General features: G+C 39.3%; 2 protein-coding genes across 2 annotated transcripts; both read left to right on the top strand.

Annotated features, from left to right (window-relative positions):
• Positions 1-9,202: 9,202 nt before the first annotated feature.
• On the top strand, positions 9,203-10,405 carry LOC131675168 (uncharacterized). Its single transcript, XM_058954039.1, has 4 exons — positions 9,203-9,340; positions 9,410-9,479; positions 9,632-9,736; positions 9,835-10,405. The coding sequence occupies exons 1-4, from the start codon at positions 9,326-9,328 to the stop codon at positions 10,242-10,244; spliced, it is 600 nt and encodes a 199-aa protein (XP_058810022.1). The 5' UTR covers positions 9,203-9,325; the 3' UTR covers positions 10,245-10,405.
• Positions 10,406-11,034: 629 nt separating this feature from the next.
• Positions 11,035-13,398, top strand: LOC131675156 (uncharacterized protein DDB_G0292186-like). Its single transcript, XM_058954020.1, has 4 exons — positions 11,035-11,223; positions 11,298-11,430; positions 11,551-11,703; positions 12,006-13,398. The coding sequence occupies exons 1-4, from the start codon at positions 11,200-11,202 to the stop codon at positions 12,560-12,562; spliced, it is 867 nt and encodes a 288-aa protein (XP_058810003.1). The 5' UTR covers positions 11,035-11,199; the 3' UTR covers positions 12,563-13,398.
• The last annotated feature ends 4,065 nt before the right edge of the window (positions 13,399-17,463 follow it).

Raw genomic sequence — 17,463 nt, 5'->3', positions numbered from 1 at the left:
TGCTTTTTCATTCCTTACGCCTGCGCGTAATACAATGTAAACTCGCGTGGTGCGCGCATCGAGAGAACGAGTTTTTCGAGTGACGCACCGCCTCAATGGGAAAGTCAGTATACGTATATCTGCAGCGAGAAAAATTGAAGGAAGAGTGGAAATTGGCTGCTGGATCTTTTCAAATACAGTTTTTTATGGACCGATTCTGTGCAGTTCTTTTTTCCCACACGTCATATGTACTTCCTTTCCGATATTTGGTTCTTTGTCATTTCGTATATTCACTCGGGGAGGCATCGAGAAATGAAACTCAGGCATGAAGAATCATTTTCATCGTCAGTGTTACTCCGCCGAATGTAGATGTAAATTGATTCGAGTCTAGTATTCTTTCGTACTGTCAAAAAGAAAATCTACGCGATTTACTATTGTTGCTGGTATTACATGCAAAAATTGGTCAGTGGAAATTGCTTTGACCACAAAATGTTCAATGACAAAGAAAAAGGGTTCCAAATTAGTCGAAGCGAGACAGACCAGACGCCACGCGACACGACAAGTTGTACCGCAAAATAGCCAAATATAAATTAGTCAAAATTGAAAAACCATAGAAACAAACATCCACGCAGTGTCCGTATATAGCTAGCCGACTGATTTATGCGGACTCACGTGTGCGTCCGCACGGCTTTTGTGTTCGCAGCCTCTAACAGACGGTTACAAAGTGCTCACATATTTTGACAAACTAGGCCGCAAAATTTTCTCTCTCGCTCCGCCGCCTCATTAGAACCATTGTATATATCGCACGGTAGCCGCAACTCTCCTGTGTGCAGTTTCGCTTCACTTTGTGGCCTCTCTTTTTCAAGTGCACACATAGTACTTTAAGGCGGATCGTCGACACGGCAACGCGTCAGCTTCTTCTTTCTCGAACTCAACCCTTTGACGCTTTTGAGATTTTTTTCCGCCCGCCAAACGAATCGATGCGGTATATTACTATTTTAATATTTTTTTTATTGCTCAGGCCATTTCAAAACGAGCCTAATTCTTTTCAAGTTGGCAAAGTTAACAGCCGTTCAATCAGTTTTTCGAAGGGACGCGTAACGTCTCTTTAGAGCTACTATTATGCACAACTGGCGTGGATGCAAAAAAAAACCTCCTAACTCGCGCGCCTCTTTCAGATTTAATCGTTCTGCTAAGTCGGCAGTTTTTTGATACCGTTGCATGCGGAACATTGGAAGCCACTCTAATTTGCCGCTGTGCTTTGACGGCAATATGTTACGCGTGCTTTTGACAATTGTTCGAAGAAAAAAATCGACCTTCAGAGTCAATTCGCTCTTCAAAATGTTTTTTTCCGTTCGCGCGTACTTCTTCTTCATTTTCTTCGCAGATTTATTCCACAAACATTTTATCGAGAAATCGATTGGTGCATTTGCAGAATGAAGGCATTATTAAGCAATTACAGAATGTTTGCACGAGCTGTTTCACACGAAGACGGAGATTTGGCAAATGACGCCAATGAGGAGCTGCACTAATTGAGAGTTGAAAGACGAGCCGAAAATTCGGAGATAATTTTGAAGCAGCCGCGGCGCGATAATGTGGGCACTTGTTCATATGATGCAATTACGCGGTCGTACGCGTGCCTCCTGGTTATGACTCCTTCTTTTCTTGTTGCTTGTATACTCGAAACGTCTGCACTGCTTTGCGGATGAGTGCGTTTACGAGGCAGGGAGGTATAATGCGAATCAAGCAGGCGAGATGTACTTGTAACGTTTACAGGTGCACGCGCAAAATACGCTTTTCTCGACGGTTTACGTGCTTGCGATTGTTTCATTTATTGAGTTTTCGACAGGCTTTCGTCACTTTGGGATCGATCGAGGTGGAAGCACGTCAACTGTGTCGAAGAAAAAAAAAACGACAACGAGATAAGGTCGGCCCAACGGATTTCCCAGTGGAAAAGAGCCAAAAAGGGGGACGAGGGCACGTACACGGCAATGCAGCTATAAGAAGCGAGACAGAGAATTGACAAAGCAAATACCTGAAGGGCGTACGCGCGGTCCAGTTACACATCTTTAGCCGGTCAATTAGCGAAAACAGGTAGGATGAAATTGGCGGCTCGCGGCCCGGTGGTCCGCGTGGTCCGAGTGGGCAACCCGATCTCTGTCATTCTTGGTTTCGCGCGAGCTGGCCCATCTCGGATTTCAGCGTGCACCCTGCAGCATTCGGCCGCCAAAACTCACGCACACCCCGGCCCCTAATATACAGTGCATCCGACGATCTAAATGCGGCGCCTTAAGTACATACCTGATAATCCTTACTAGCCTAATTCTTTGACCCTTTACAATCGGCACCCGCGTATCTTTCGCCAGCTTTTCCTTTTCAGATATCAATCTTCTGTCCATTTTCACTTCTGGTTAACCCTTGGGATACACTCGCGATGGTCCAGCTTGATAGGGAGAGCCGCTAAGCATTATGAGCTTTTCACGGACTTTTTGACATTTTTCCTTCTCCTTCCGGGTGGACGGAAGTGCATTATACCAGATTTAGCAAGTTTTGACAGAAAATAGTCTGCTTTTCGGTTGACCCGGATATTTTTAGATGTAGATTGCGTGGTGTATTAGAGTAATATGAGTGCATTGTGCCTTAATAGGTTTACTCTGTTTCTCGCGAAAAATACGTTTTCATGCATTCTTCAAACTTGGATACTCGTAACAGCGCACGCGCTACCACGCGTAAAATACTCGTTGTTTTATTTTATTTTATTTTCGAAAAATGAACGTCAGAATATACAATGCGCTGATATTGTAACATAATCCGCAGAGAAATCGATGTAGCCGAAGTAATAAATTTGATACTAGCTCATGACATATATCGGCTCTGCCCTGTCCCCTACACATTGAGTAACATTTTTTTCAAAAACCAAAATCCCATCGACATTTTTGGGCGCTTTCAAACGATTCTATTTCGTTTGAAATCAGCGCGCTCTTTTGCCAAATGCAAAACTGATTTTTCAGTGTCAACTTAACGAGAGTTTAATCCAGCTAAATCCTGAAAAATTAGTGCATTTTTTTTTTTTTTTTTCTCAAAAAGAGCCACTTGGTTGGAAAGAGAGAAGAACACCTTGGCAACTCTTTGCTCGCGCGACGCCTAGGGTGAAGTGAAGAAGGAAAGAGAATAGCCGAGAGGAGAAAAATAACGATCCGTTTCATCGATCCCAACATAATTTGCGCGCGGTCTAGTCCTAGAGAACCGAGCTGCCAGCAAGCGCGCTCATTTATTACAAATGGACGAGCCAGCGCTCTGCTCTTTTTCTTGCACTTCTACGGTGGCGCAGATACGACCCTTGAGCTCTGTAATTTGCCATTCGTTTGTTCTATCTTTCTCTTTCGTTTTGCTTTTCTTTACCTTTGACGAGCTCCGTTTTTTGAAGGCAACGCGTCAGATACTCAAACGTTTTCAATTGAATGATTGGCATTGCGGATAGATGCAACGTATAAAACCAATAATTTACGGAAACAATTGAAAATTGCTACGTTCGAGAGAAATACAATGGCGTATATCGATAACAAAGTTAAAAGTCGAAGATTATACAGGTAGGAAAAAGGAAAAGGGGTACAAGGAATGACATGAAATCATTAAAAAGTAAGATCTGTTTTGATACCAAACGATAACGACGTTTTGAAGGACTTGGAGAACCTTATTTAATTTTGAGGATGATGCACTTTTGCTTTCTATATCAGCGAGCGCGTAGAAAAATACACGCACGGCAGCGGAAACGTTGTTTTCTTTTTTGTTTGTTCTCGATTATATTTGTCGAGTGGGGTATAGAAAACGTATAATTTTCTAGGTGTTCGACATCCAAAGTTCGACGAGGTACAATAAATTGAGTGATCATCGCCGCAGCTATTAAAGGCTTAAGTCAAACCTGTCTTCGATCCCGCCTGGTCGTTCTAATATTTGTATATCGGCTGATGGGCTACAGAAAGAATTTAGATTCTCGAATAATACCGTGTAAAATGATATTGAAACCTTAAATGTTCTTGCGCATAAAGAAATGTCAAAGCAAGTACTTAAAAAAAAGAACTGATAAGTGCAGGAGGCTTTATCAAAGAAATTTGAAAAATGAATGAGTTTCCCTGGGCGTCTCTTGGAAGCGGGAGGACATTGGGAGCAAGGTATACATGTATCCAAGAATTGATTGCTTTCATCTATTAAGGCTCGTTCGGGTACAAGGGCTCGCCGCGCGCAGTTACCCGATAATTACACGCATTCTCTCTCCCTCTCTGTCTCTTTCTCCGGTGTGCCCAGGTATATATCTCTGCGCTCTATGTCTGCTCGCTTGGTCTCGCCAGCTACTAGACGCGACTCTCTCGCGTGACTTATTTTTCGGCTATTTCGGCAATGGATTTCTATTCCTGAAATTTTGTTATCTTCGTAGCGTTTGTTTCTTTTTTATTTCTTATTTTCAACAACAAAGTAAAAGCACAACGCTATTTAAACGCAATTTAGATAACACTACGATATTCTTTGCAGAGTTATTTTATCATTGAAGATTCGTCGTAGAAAAGAAACAATAAAATCAGCGAATCGAATCGCGTATTGTATATCGCTGATTCAAAAAAAAATCCAATTTCCATTAAAACCTGCAGCACATTTTTTTTAAAGCCCCCAATCGCACTAGAAAAAAAGTGCATTATTATTCATCAATGTGGACAAAAGATCCGAAGACAGCTCAAGCTAGTTTAGATTACCATAATCGAAGCTAGAGCATTGAAAAGCCACAGCAGCTACCCCGCGTAGATTCGACAAAAGCGCATGTCAATGAAAAGCCTCCGCTGAGCAGAGAGAAGAAAAAAATATCGTCAAAAAACCTCCACGAAGCGTAGCGAAGAAATTAATGAAAAGCGCGGAGAAAAATCATACATCACTGGGAGGGTAGATAGAGAGAGAGAGAGAGAGCCCGCCCAGCTAGCGGAGAGCAGAGAGCCGAACTACGCCCAGGGCGTGATTCGAGCAATTAGATCCAAACTCAAAAATGTGGATTAAGCTTGATGATGATGATAATGACGATGCCAACTAGCTCATTATTTATGGCCCGCGAGGATTCGCGAATTGAGTTGTTATATTTCCGACGATAAAAAATGGGAAAGCGTTCAGAGCTCTCGGCTCTGTAGTAAGCTACATACGGAGAAACGAGATCGTAAACGTGTGCCTTTTTTTTCGATGGAAAGCATTTTAAAACGCGAAACGAAGATCGATAAATCACCGATTGTCAAGTGTCGAGTTGTTACTCTATGAAAACGCTTAGTCCACGGAATTTCCCAACCCCTTGAATGATGCTCTACATTTCGATCGAATAACTATTGTCCTGCTCGTTGCTCCGAAATAGAGGCGTAATACCCCAAAAACGGCCTACTCTGTGGGTGACCGCGCTATATGAGGTCCATGTATCTCATAGGAATTATGTGATTTTAATCGGTCAAAGTTTATAACTCGCTCCAAAGAAATCTTTCTCTTCTTCCAAGATATAGGGGTGAAAGATCTCTTTTCAGATATTATTTATTTCGCAGTCGGGGATATATACACGTCTTTATCCGAGAGACCTTTTGATCACACTAGCCTATTATTTTCAATTTTCGAGCCTATACCTTCGTTCGTGTGCCTACGGAGTCGATAAAAAATTTCGAAAGTGGAATGATCAAGAGAAAACGAATTGAAAACTGTCAGTGCGGTGCTCAACTCGATTTGCGTAACGTCAACGAGGCAAATGCGCCACGCGTTGCAAAAGAAACGTATATGTCAGCTCTTGAACGTGTCGCCGTTCGAGTCTTCCGCAAAGCGAAACGACGACAATCCTCGCACGCGCGGCGCCAGCCGCAAAGGGATGTAACGGTAAAGTAGAGAGATAAATCTCTGGCACTAAGTTCAAGCTGCAGCATGCGAGTGCTTCTGCGCATTCTATTGGTTTTCACGTTATGCTTATACTTCTCCTTTACTGTTTGCCTTTGTCTTCGCGCTGCGTTGTGACGATCTCTCTTTTCAGCTTACCGTGTAAAACTAAACGAATGCGTTTAGCAAACGTGAGCGAGCTTAACGTTGCCTGAATAATAAAATAAAAATAGAGGTGTTCGCATGTTTGTAAATAACACGCTCTGGGGGGGGGGGGGGGGGGGGGCGATTAAAATATTCAACAAAGTGCGCCTCAAATCATCTCGCGCGCGTGAGATACGTGCCTAACTGCTGGCTGCTTGTAACAGCTTAACGGTCGCCAGCCATGTAAACGCAAATAATTTACGGCAAATGCGAAACGGCTGCCGAGAGCTGATTTGCCGAAACGAAAAGAAAAATGGAAAATCACGCGACACGACGCGCGCGCGCGCGCGGCTACATCATAAGCGCGCGCCAGCGCCGGGATGAAATCAAGCGTGCAACAATCCCGCATAATGCTCGCGCTCTTTTGAGAGAGACGCAGAAGCCGCGCTTCGCAGAAGCTAATTATCGCGCTATTATGTCTGCGGCACGTTCCGCTTGCGCGCGTCGAGGATCGTCCGCGCAGCTTTGTACGCCGCGCGGCCCTAATCGACGTCCGCGATACCGGCATTAAAGCCCAGCGGCTAGCATCCGCGCAGCAATCAGCGATAGATACGCGCGCGAGAGCTTGCGAACATCATCCTCGACTTATTCTCGAGTTATTCATTGCGCCGACAGCCCGCGGCCGTTTTCGCGTTGTTCTCACCTCCCGTACCTTTGCGCTGATTTTTACCGCAGCAGCTAGAATGTGCCTCTCGTTACAATCCTATCCCTCGTGCGAACTGCGGCTACTCTCTTGCGCGTTGCAAGACCGATACTCATTTTTAATTATATTTTCAAATTAACACTATAAAAGCGTCACAGTATATTAAGACATAAGCACAACTATTATAGATGTTGCCGTTACATCTTCTGTTAGATTGATTATAGACTAGCTCGATATTGAGATGACTCAATCCTGTCATTTGGTTACGATGTTTCCTACATATCCGAAAGATATGATCACTTGAATTCTTTATTCGAGTGTGATATTTGCCACGTGTTAAGCGTAGGTTTTGCCTACATAGCGCTCCAAATAATTAGAGGTTTAGGATAAGGTCACCGCTATTACACGGCCCACCGCCAAATTCAAAGCCAAGCGATTTTCATCGAAAGCCAATTATCTGGAACCTTGGTAGTCTCGATTTTAAATTACACATTTTTTCCATTTTTTCCATAAACTACTCGATTGAGTCTAGAATTATTACGCAAGCACGCTTAGGTTAAAGGTAAAGCTTGAATAAGTTTAATAAACAAAGCTTAACAAACATTATATTGCAAATCAGAGATAACTTTGAAACTTTGTTGATTAGTCATCGATGATATATTTACTTAGCATCTACCTTTACACTAGTGATTCTGACATATTAATCAACAAGTAAGTAAGTATAATGGAAAGTGGCGATAAAATTTGAAAAAGCGGTTAACCGCGTTGCCGAAGAAAAACACGTGGTCGAGCATCAAAGATAGAGTCGAGCAGCGAAGCTATAAAACCGGCACTTCTTTGAAAGCGTTTCCCTGAAAATCACGTGGAAGAAAATTAGTGTAGGGCGCGCGTAGCCTTAAATTCCGGTGACAAGACGCAACGATACCGATCTCGTCGCACGCGCCCACCGTTGCGAGGGAGCTTCTGCTTTCACTCAACAGTCAGTCTCTGCGGCTTCACGTGCCGCTTGTTGACTGCCATGCTTTCCGACTGTACCTACTCGCCGCGTGAAAACCATAAAGAGCACTTATGCAATACAACGCCGACTATTGTAATGGGCTGTGAGGGACTCCATAATTTCCAGATGTCTTGCTGCGTGCTCGTTAAATCAATTCCAATGCCGATTTGGTTCGAGTACACTCGTATACTTTGCGCCACAATGTGGCTTTGAATAACACCTTTTCAAATATCGTTATGTTTTCATTAAATATAGAAATGTGTCTTTTAATTTTTAGGCATAGAGTCAAATGAATCCTTCTTATATCTATGATGGATCAAACGGTATACATCCATCGTCATGAAAAAAGGAGCCTCAATGTTAAGAAAACCGTTGGATGCCACCGAAGCGGAACGGAAAGACGTGAGAACGAGAGAGTGCAAAGGGACGAGGAAGAGGAAGAAACCGAAGAGCTGAAATAAGGTAGCGCATGCGAACGCGCGCGCGCGAAAGCAAGACGAAGGACACAGAGTTAAATGTCTTATTATATCTTATTACAAGGCGGCACGGTTGTCAAGCACCACAAGCTACCGAGACGTCGCTTGATTCGCCTTGTTATCTCGGGCGCGAGGTCCTTCGCCCCTTCTATTCGACCACACGTACACTACTTACTCTTCTCCCCCCCCCTCTCTCTCTCTCTCTTTTTCTCTCCCTCATCGTCTTTTCTTATTTTACGTTTACGATTTTCGCTGCTGATCCTCGGCGGATTTTCGAATTAAAGGCCCGAGCTACTTTGTCCCGAATTACTTGCCTTCCCTGAGTATTGGCTTACTGAACATGGCTTCCAAGATGTATATACGATAAAAAAGAAGATAAAGATACGTAAAAGGAAACGCTGAATTTCTTAGCGCCGAATAATAATTTGCAATTACATCCGTAATTAAAAATATATCGATTCTTATAAAATTGGAAAATAATTTTGGAAATGTTTTAAATATTTTTCGACACTCCGTGCGCAAAGTGCGTCTTTCCCGCACGCTCGGCAGAAAACGTGCGTTGAAAATTGCACTTTCCACACGTCGTATCAAAAAATACGGTACGGCACATGTTCGGGAAAGAGTTTCTCGTCTCGTGTACCCTTCCACCCTCGCTTCGCTCGGGCGTAAAAGCCACACGAGACAAGAATCTACTTTCCCGCACTTGTATCGTAATGTACTATTAGCTTAATCATCTTTATTTTCAAATAGTACGAACTCTTCCTATATACTATTAGGTTCAGGAATATTTTCAACGTCAGACGGCACTAATATACTAAAACCTTAATACACGTAAATGTTATATTTATATTCATTGATACGCGTGCACTTTATAGATATATACAGATATGTTTCGTATTTTAAGGTTAGGCGTACTAGCTCCATCTAACAGCATGAAGATACATCAATTCTGTCTATTGGATCATGTCTTACTTGCTGCCCTGGTCTCAATTGTCTTTCAATTTTATTCCAGTTTATTTCTACAAACAATATTCTATGGTCTGATGATCATACATCACTGCCATTTTCTATAAAATAAAAAATAAAGTGTAAACTTTCAACATTCTCGAACTTATAACGAGATTGTAAATTAATCGAAATATGGACGACTTAAGCGTGTGTAATAAAATCCTTCTAGATTTTCATTTTTATTTAATAATTTGTAATTATATTGTGACTTTACAGAAAAATCAAAGCAGTTCAGTTACTGATTTACTCAGTGTAGATAGTCGTAGCATGTATGACTTTGATACAGGTAGGTTATAGTTATTTTACAATGAAGCTACCTCGCAAACTAAGCGAAACTTATTATAAGAAAATATTTTTTCTGAAATAGAACAAAAGAGGTAGTTTGCATGGATAATTTATTTTTCAACTTTATGTAGCATCATATATTGTATATTTTAGAGTCATGCAATTCGCTCATTGCTGGGTTTGATAGATGTAATCTAATAGAGAAGAATATTTTATCTCCGCAGAATATTAGTTCACAAGAGAACTTTAATATAAGAGGTATTAATGACATTTATTAACTATAATATTCATTAATCTACATTATTTTTTAATAATTTGATTTTAAGAAATTAATACGTTAGCATTTCCCATTACAGACTCAGCTTCAATGCAAACAATGCAAACAAATGCAAACATATTTGAAGAGAATGGAATTGTAGATTCTTTCCAAGAAAGTCCTTTGAATAATAAGCATAGTGCTACAAAAATAACTCATGAAGTTGGAGTTAATACAGATAGAAGCTTTAACTATAACGTTAAAAATTGTAGACAACCATATTTCAAGTTCAGAAAACATCTAAATCAATATCATAATTTCAAACGTATATATAATAGTAGTAACAGTATATCAAAGAAACAGCAAAAGAGATGGAAAAATTATAAAAATCATAATAAAAATCATGAATTCCATAACAGATTTCAATTTCAAAAGTCTCAAGAAGACAGAGCAGCAAAAGGATTCTATTTTTTCATGGAATTAATGAAATGCTTTGATAAAAAATTCTGATGAGCTAAATACATAATATTATATACTATAATCTTAATAGAAGTCAATTTCCATTAAGTATTATGTACCACTATAGTTTGTTTTGAAAAAATTATAGTCCTTCAATTAATACATCAATACAATCATTCATATTTAGCATCATTTTGAGAATCTAAGTTGGATTATATTTACGTCTTGATTATATTTAACTAGTTCTATTTACAAATTAAAGCTTTTGTTTGTTTTATTATTCTTCATTTGTTATCAAAATCTAATATAATATTTCAATTTTATTTTATGGATGCTAATATGATCTTTTTCTCGCACACACACACACACACGCGCGCGCCCACGTGTAACAGTAGCTTTAGTTTAGTACTTACTAAATATATATGTATGTTTATATTTTGTTTCATATCTTAATTTTATTTAAATAAACTTAATATTCCATGCTATGAGCATAATTACTATCAAATTCAAATGTTTAATATTGTTTTTTTTATTTCATTATTACCGTTATAAATATTGAAATTCAAAAATTTTAGTATGTATAATGCAAAATCAATTTTTCTTTGTTACAGCTTAAACAATCTAATATTAAATTAACATGATCAATTACAATTGGCAATAAAATAAACTTTAAACAATATTTAGAACTATTTAAACAAATGTACAAAATATATTGATGTAGCATATTAAAAATTCATCTTAGTAGGAATGGAAACAAGTATGTATTACTATTGGTTCGGTATTGGGTCTGAATAATGGGTCAAATAATGATGTAGTGATGGCGCTGTTGTCACGATCGGTTTTCATCTATTTTCTTTGTCTTCCATAACGCTTCTACGGAAATAAAAATTAATCTTTGAGAATAAGCAAGCGTGAAATGAATTAAAAGACTGTTTTGTTAGTTTGGTTACCAAAATATAGATTAGTTTGTTCATTAATATTTTGAAGTCCATTTTCTGTTTTCAAAATGAACAGCAAATCTGTGGAAAATGTAAATAAGTTGCAAAAAATGTAGTCCTCAATTAATCGGGTACTTGAATAATAAGACACGAGTTTTTTTTGTAGGACTACGATAGTGATTCTATTATTTCTGACAACTCGATTGCTAGTATTACTGAAATTCTAACCCGGAAGGCCTCGATTGAAACTATTTTTGTTGACAGTAGTAGCAGCGGCGAGGAAGAAGATTTAGATATTGGTAAGAATATTGCAATATTTTGTTGCAACATTTTACAAATATTTGTTTTACTAGTAATCCTGTAGTTAGTATTAAGTTTAGTGTTAACAAGAAATTTGATTATATTGAATTTATATCTAGAAACGAAAAATGGTGGTGAGTTTCTTCAAGAAGAAAAATTTGTTGTAGATGAGATAGTAGAAGAAATACAAGAAAAAATCGTTAAAAAACATGAAGATAAGGCTACGCAGACTTATGACAATGAATTCCTTCCAAAGGCTTTTAATCGAATTGGTATATTAAATATTTTCACATCATTTTTACATTCATATTTAATATAAAGCTGAGCCAATCCATAACCCATGTCATATAAATTTTTAGTTGAGAATCAAATTACCTATTATCTATCAACTATAATTATGTAAATCATATAAAATATATTAGCTTTTAAATTTGCATTAACTGTAATTTATCACTGTAATGTTGATGTAATTGTGTAATTGATATAAATTAATGAAAATAATTTTCCATGTCTTTAATAACTAATATAAATTTGAGATATAAACTTTAAATTCTAATATTTTCCTCTATTGTAGACAACACTTTAAAGGCCAGTACAACAAATACTCTTGGGTTCAGCGAAGCAATGACTTCTGGACCAAATCAATGCACTTTAATGGAAACAGGTAGTGTATCTGCAAGTATTGCAACATCAGCTATTATTTCTACTTCTACTAGAGTAACAAGCAATAGGAATAATCAAAATTTTAATAACAACTCAATCAGAAATAAAAACCACGTTCGCAATAATGTAGTCAGAACTAAGCGAACTTATAACCGTATAAAGAGTTATAAAAATTATAGAGTACAGCCTTATAGGTATTATAATAATTATTACAATAGTAATAAGAACAGATCATACTATAGAAAATATTGTAATGGTTACAATAATAATTATTACAAGAGAAATTACAATTATAGCAATAATAGATATGGTACTGCATATTATAATAACAATTATCGTTATAACAATGTTCCAAGGTATCGCAATCAATTTTTCACATATCAATTCAAAGAGCGACTGTTCAGAGGATTTATTGAATTAATGGATTATATATTTGATTATGATTACTCTCAAGATGTCCGTTATTAGTTTAAGAAATTATTGCTAATTATTTAAAAACAAATTTTATTTGTACCTGTAGTGATAATTTTTTCTATAATTATATTCATTGAAAGCTTAATTTTTGATATCCATTAGATCACCATGATAAACTGCCATATGATATATCACACTATGTATTTGCATTTGTATTATGATATTTCTAATACTATATACCTTGACAAACAATTGATATTGTGTATCTATATTCTTTACTATTTTTATTACTAAAAATTTTTGTTATAAACAAATATTGGTTTACTGTTTACGTAAGCTTTCACATAATCCAATACACACATACAAACACATGGGTGTGTATATATATATATGTATAATATTTATATTATACCGTGAAGGCTTTTACAATGTTACTGAATTTAAAAAATCTAATTGCTCATAGTATACTTTTTATATAAAGTCTTAATTTAACAAAAAATGCGGATTTATTACAGAAAGAATGGGCCTTATAACAAAGTATAATTTAAAAAGATGATTGTTAGTAATTTTTAGTCTAGACATGGCACCAATGATTTTTTAATCTACAATACAACAAAGTGAAAACCCGCATTATCATTATAAATCCATCTCTCGTTATGAGGATCTGGGAAAGTGCATAAAACCGCACCACCCTACCTTTTTCTTAGCTGAAAGCTTAGCTTACTTAGGCTTTCTTCTCGATACATTTTGTTTTCAAAAATATTTTAAGAAGCGGACCTCTTTAAAATCCTTTATCCCGTTATTATTTTTATGAGTTTTGAAATCATATTTTGTTTTCGTCATGAATCTTTTATATTCATTTAATAAAAAATAAAATGCCGAAGCGATTTAAAACGTTTTTCCTTTTCCCCATTTTTTTCATTTACTACAATAATTAATAAAATTATTCTCTTATATTATGTTTTGACTATATTAATATTTACAATTGAATATAACGAGCAATTATAGTTATTGTAAATTTCCTTACACATAGAAAATATTTTCTGACGAGGCCAATGACAATGTTGTTTATTATTATAATTTTCTTTGTATCAAATTAACTGTTCGTAAGTTATTTTTTTGAATAAATTAGAATAATATTGTGAAATGAGTATTTGATGAGTAAAAAGAGTATGTGTTACGTAACCAAAACAAAATTATTTAAGATGATCGGCGTGAAATTGGCGGATCGGGCAGTTTGAAAGTAGCTGCGCCGAATCGATCGTGCCATTGTACAACACCTGACTGCCGGAGAGCCGCGCGCCCACGAGTATAATGCGAAAAAGAAAGACGCCTTGTTGAGGATTAAAGGCGTGAAGAAAAGCACGCAAAAGTGAGTCCCGTGTAATTGCGGTAGAACGCAGCGCTCAAAGGCCGAACCCCTGCGGAGCTAAACCGCGCGCGCATCTCTCAAAGGCCAGAGCCGCTTTTATTTATCGGACGATGTTTTAGTAGTGACTCTCACTGTGATCTCTAATGAAGTCCATTTTCTTTTTTTTTATCATCAAAAGAAGTTTTCTTGGAAAAGCGTGCGATTGTGGAAATTGCCAGCTCTTTTATTCTGCAATTCGTCTGACTCGATTTTTTATATTGTCTAGTTTTCTTTTCAATAGGAACACTCGAAAACTTGCCTTTTCTTTCCACACGTGCTACTATTCAATCAATTGAGAGCATTTATCAGCTCGAGACGTTTCACATTGTACTTGAACAGTTATCTTGAAAATTCAGTTAAAAATTAGATTACCAACGGTTTAATTGTTGCAATTTTTCCCCATCTTAGTCGATTGGCAGTCAAGTAGATCAAGATACGAATGGTTGCAGCTGGATAAACTGCCGCTTTATATGCTAATCGATGCGGTTTCGGCTCTTCTTTTTGAAAACGAAACCTTAGCAGTAATTTTGAATGACATGAATTTCACGCTCATTTCAGGTAAAAACTTATTATCACTGGAATCTCAGCCTAAAGCCATATTTAATATGACTAAATGTTTTAAATTGGACCATTTTAAATTCATTTTGTATATATAATTCATATATGTTTATTCAAATGAGAAATCCAATTAAATCATTTGTATTATTTCAAAGTAATGGGTATTGGAGTAATGCGGGGATGGATAATCTGAGCTGGAAAAATGTCTTGCATTTTGAAAGTATAAGAAGAAGACAAATAATTATAAAAATGCAAGTACACATGAATAAGCAAGCTTTTTCAGAAGCACAGAATTCCAGACCGGTAGCAAGTATGATAATTGTCAAATACAGCCTGCCAATTATGCAAATGACACGAACATGCAGCTTAAGTGGAGTAAAATATATTCCGTTAAAAACGCAAAATTCTAGCAAATGCAGAGAGCCACGCATAATGATGGAGTAGTAGCTGCGAGGATGGGCGAAGGTGTGAATATGCGAAAATATACGCAAATCAACGGCGAGAGGGACAGAAGCCGACTCCCTCCGCTGCTGGTATGTTAATCGGCCCTTGCGCGCACACCTATACGTACAATGAACGTAGCGCGAATGCGCAAGAGACACGCGTTGATCTTGGCACCTTTTGCATTTTGCTTACAATTAGGTTTAACTACGGTTTGTCGAGATTTTTGCGAGAAGTCGTTCTAACGTAACTTCATTGACGAGCAGTAATGCATCTACGATCAAACATGACGGACCGTTTTGAAATACAGTTATGAAAGTCGTGCATTACCGCTACATCTAAATGTCGTATTTATGCCTTTGAAAAATTCAGAGTCATTGGAGCATCATATTAATGCTCGCACAACGATGCTTCACCAGAGTACGAAGAGTAGTTGAGTCTAAATGCGCAGCTTCGGTGGGCATATTACTGCTATTTTTTTTTTAATAGCGAACGCTCGCTCATTTCGCGCATTAATGCCGCTTGATAAAGTATGCCGTGCAACTGCAGAAAAAGATATCTTCATCCTATCCGTTGGTTTCTCGAAAAATCGTTGGAACACTGATTATTCAGCGTGCACTTGCTGTTACAATTGAGGCGTCAGGAATTCAAGAGACGTTGAAAATTCGCAAAAAACGAACAAAGAAACGAGCAAAGAAACGCGCGGTCCCGTGCGCATAGGTTAGTAAAAAGCTACGCACAGCAGTGTCGAGCGATGACACGATGAGGGATTTGCTGCATCACAGCCTTAACAATGCGCCGCAGTCCAAGCTACGTGGCGGTCAGCGGCAGCAGCGGCAGCAGCGGCGACGCATAGCAATTGCATTTTCATTTTTTCCTGCTTGCCGCGTCCCAAAGAATCTAAACGCCGCGCTTCTCTACAGCTCGTTAAAGATGAATCTGTGTTTGCACGGCACACAACTAAAAAGTACGCTTCGGCTGAAGGCGCGTGACGCCGTGAATCATCCGTGGCAGCGCGAGCAATTTTAGCGATCTATCTCTGTTTGCGAAAGCGTGACGTCCACGGATCTTTGCCAAACGCGCGCTTTCGACGCTCTTCAAACAATTCCAGGTGAGGCGAAAATTGGAAAAGCTCATCGGCTGCCGGAAGAAGGAAGCGGGAGCAGAGCTGATAAGGAGCCTCGGTGCGCGCAGCTCGAGGGGTCAAAAGCGATGCGCTTGGAAGACAAAAACGGAGGAGGCGCACTTGGATACAGCTGGATTTACGAGCGAGTCGCAATGACAGCCGCTTCCGGCTCTCCGCGTCTCCGCGTTATAGGCGCATACGTACGCAATTATCCCCGCGCGCCTGGCACACAGTCGCGCGCGGCCGATGCTGACTTTACACGTTATTTTGTTCGGTCCGCTTTAACTGCGCGTGCACGCGCGCCGTATATCTCGCCGGTAATTGCCGTCATCAATGCCGTGCGCGCGCGCGCGCGCTTCATTAATATTCCAGTGGCCGCGGCGAGGTTTAATTATTTTTAACGCACAGAGGCGCAGAGCCGCCACCGTGCAGCCTAGTCGCTCTTCATTGTCCGCGGTGCAGTTTTGCGCTGCCGCGACGCGGACTTAATGCTTGTTATTTCGCGCTGCCACGATAATGACTTATTACTTAGCAAAGCGCGGCGCCCTTTAAGAACCGTGGCAAAATATAGGAATTTGTTTAATTAATCGACGCGCGAGTTGCAGCTAGGTGCCTCGTAAATTTCCCGCCAGCTTGCCTTGCTTTAGTGCCGGCCACAACTTATTGGATAATAAGTACCACTCTGCTGATTGTACGCCTCGTGCACCTAGCCTCAGTCTAGTTCGCGCAACTATCTCTGTTTTTTCACCTTCGCTTACATATATCTATGGTCGAGCTTTCGTCAACTGCGGTCTGTTCATTTTATAACACCTCAAGGATAATCAGAATTGAAAGAACAGTTAAAACAAGAAGTTTTACTGCTAGCGAGTAAAACTTGTACGCCGCGGCACTTGATGACCTACTTTACCGAAAGGCCCCTCTACGAAAGTGTAATCTGACAAATTACCATGCACCGTAAAGAAAAAAATGAGCGTCGCGTTCAAGTTCACGCTAATTGCCGTTTAATGTTTGACGCTTTCTTGCGCGTCCTATTTAGAAAGCCTCCACGAGAAGTGGTAAAGTAAATTACCACGCGCGCGCGGATTTCACTGAGTTATTGCTATGAATAACTTTGGCGTAAAAAGTTTTACGAATGGATATCCATATGCGAGTAAAGCGGATAAAGTGCGTGCAGTCGTGGATGAGGCGAGACTTTCCAAAAGGGAAACGAGCGACAAGCGAACGTGGAAGCTGATCGGCAAGGGCGAGAGACCTCATGCCACAGGGTCAGTCGGCAGAAGTAGCGGGGCCAGCGGAATGATCGTCCGAAAAAGTGAGTGGCGCACGCGCCGGCCACACGACCTGAAGTCCCTCCAAAACTTTTCGCCTCCTCCTCCGCCACTACGGAGAGGCGCGCACCTGGGACAGTTGGCAAGCGTA

Source organism: Phymastichus coffea, unplaced genomic scaffold (genome assembly GCF_024137745.1).
Source record: "Phymastichus coffea isolate CEN01 unplaced genomic scaffold, Cenicafe_Pcof_1.1 PCOF00016, whole genome shotgun sequence".
Taxonomy (NCBI): Eukaryota; Metazoa; Arthropoda; class Insecta; order Hymenoptera; family Eulophidae; genus Phymastichus; species Phymastichus coffea.
Note: the sequence above shows the minus strand (reverse complement) of the source record. Positions and strands in the feature narration are given on the sequence as shown.

What these genes read in the sequence shown, in the direction of transcription:
- LOC131675168 (XM_058954039.1), top strand. An exon ending in CATGTATGACTTTGATACAG is followed by an intron (nt 9,480 to 9,631) that starts GTAGGTTATAGT and finishes TGTATATTTTAG; the next exon opens with AGTCATGCAATTCGCTCATT. An exon ending in AGAGAACTTTAATATAAGAG is followed by an intron (nt 9,737 to 9,834) that starts GTATTAATGACA and finishes TTCCCATTACAG; the next exon opens with ACTCAGCTTCAATGCAAACA.
- LOC131675156 (XM_058954020.1), top strand. Translation starts at nt 11,200, where the DNA reads ATGAACAGCAAATCTGTGGAAAAT. An exon ending in ACAGCAAATCTGTGGAAAAT is followed by an intron (nt 11,224 to 11,297) that starts GTAAATAAGTTG and finishes TTTTTTTTGTAG; the next exon opens with GACTACGATAGTGATTCTAT. An exon ending in GGAAGAAGATTTAGATATTG is followed by an intron (nt 11,431 to 11,550) that starts GTAAGAATATTG and finishes ATTTATATCTAG; the next exon opens with AAACGAAAAATGGTGGTGAG.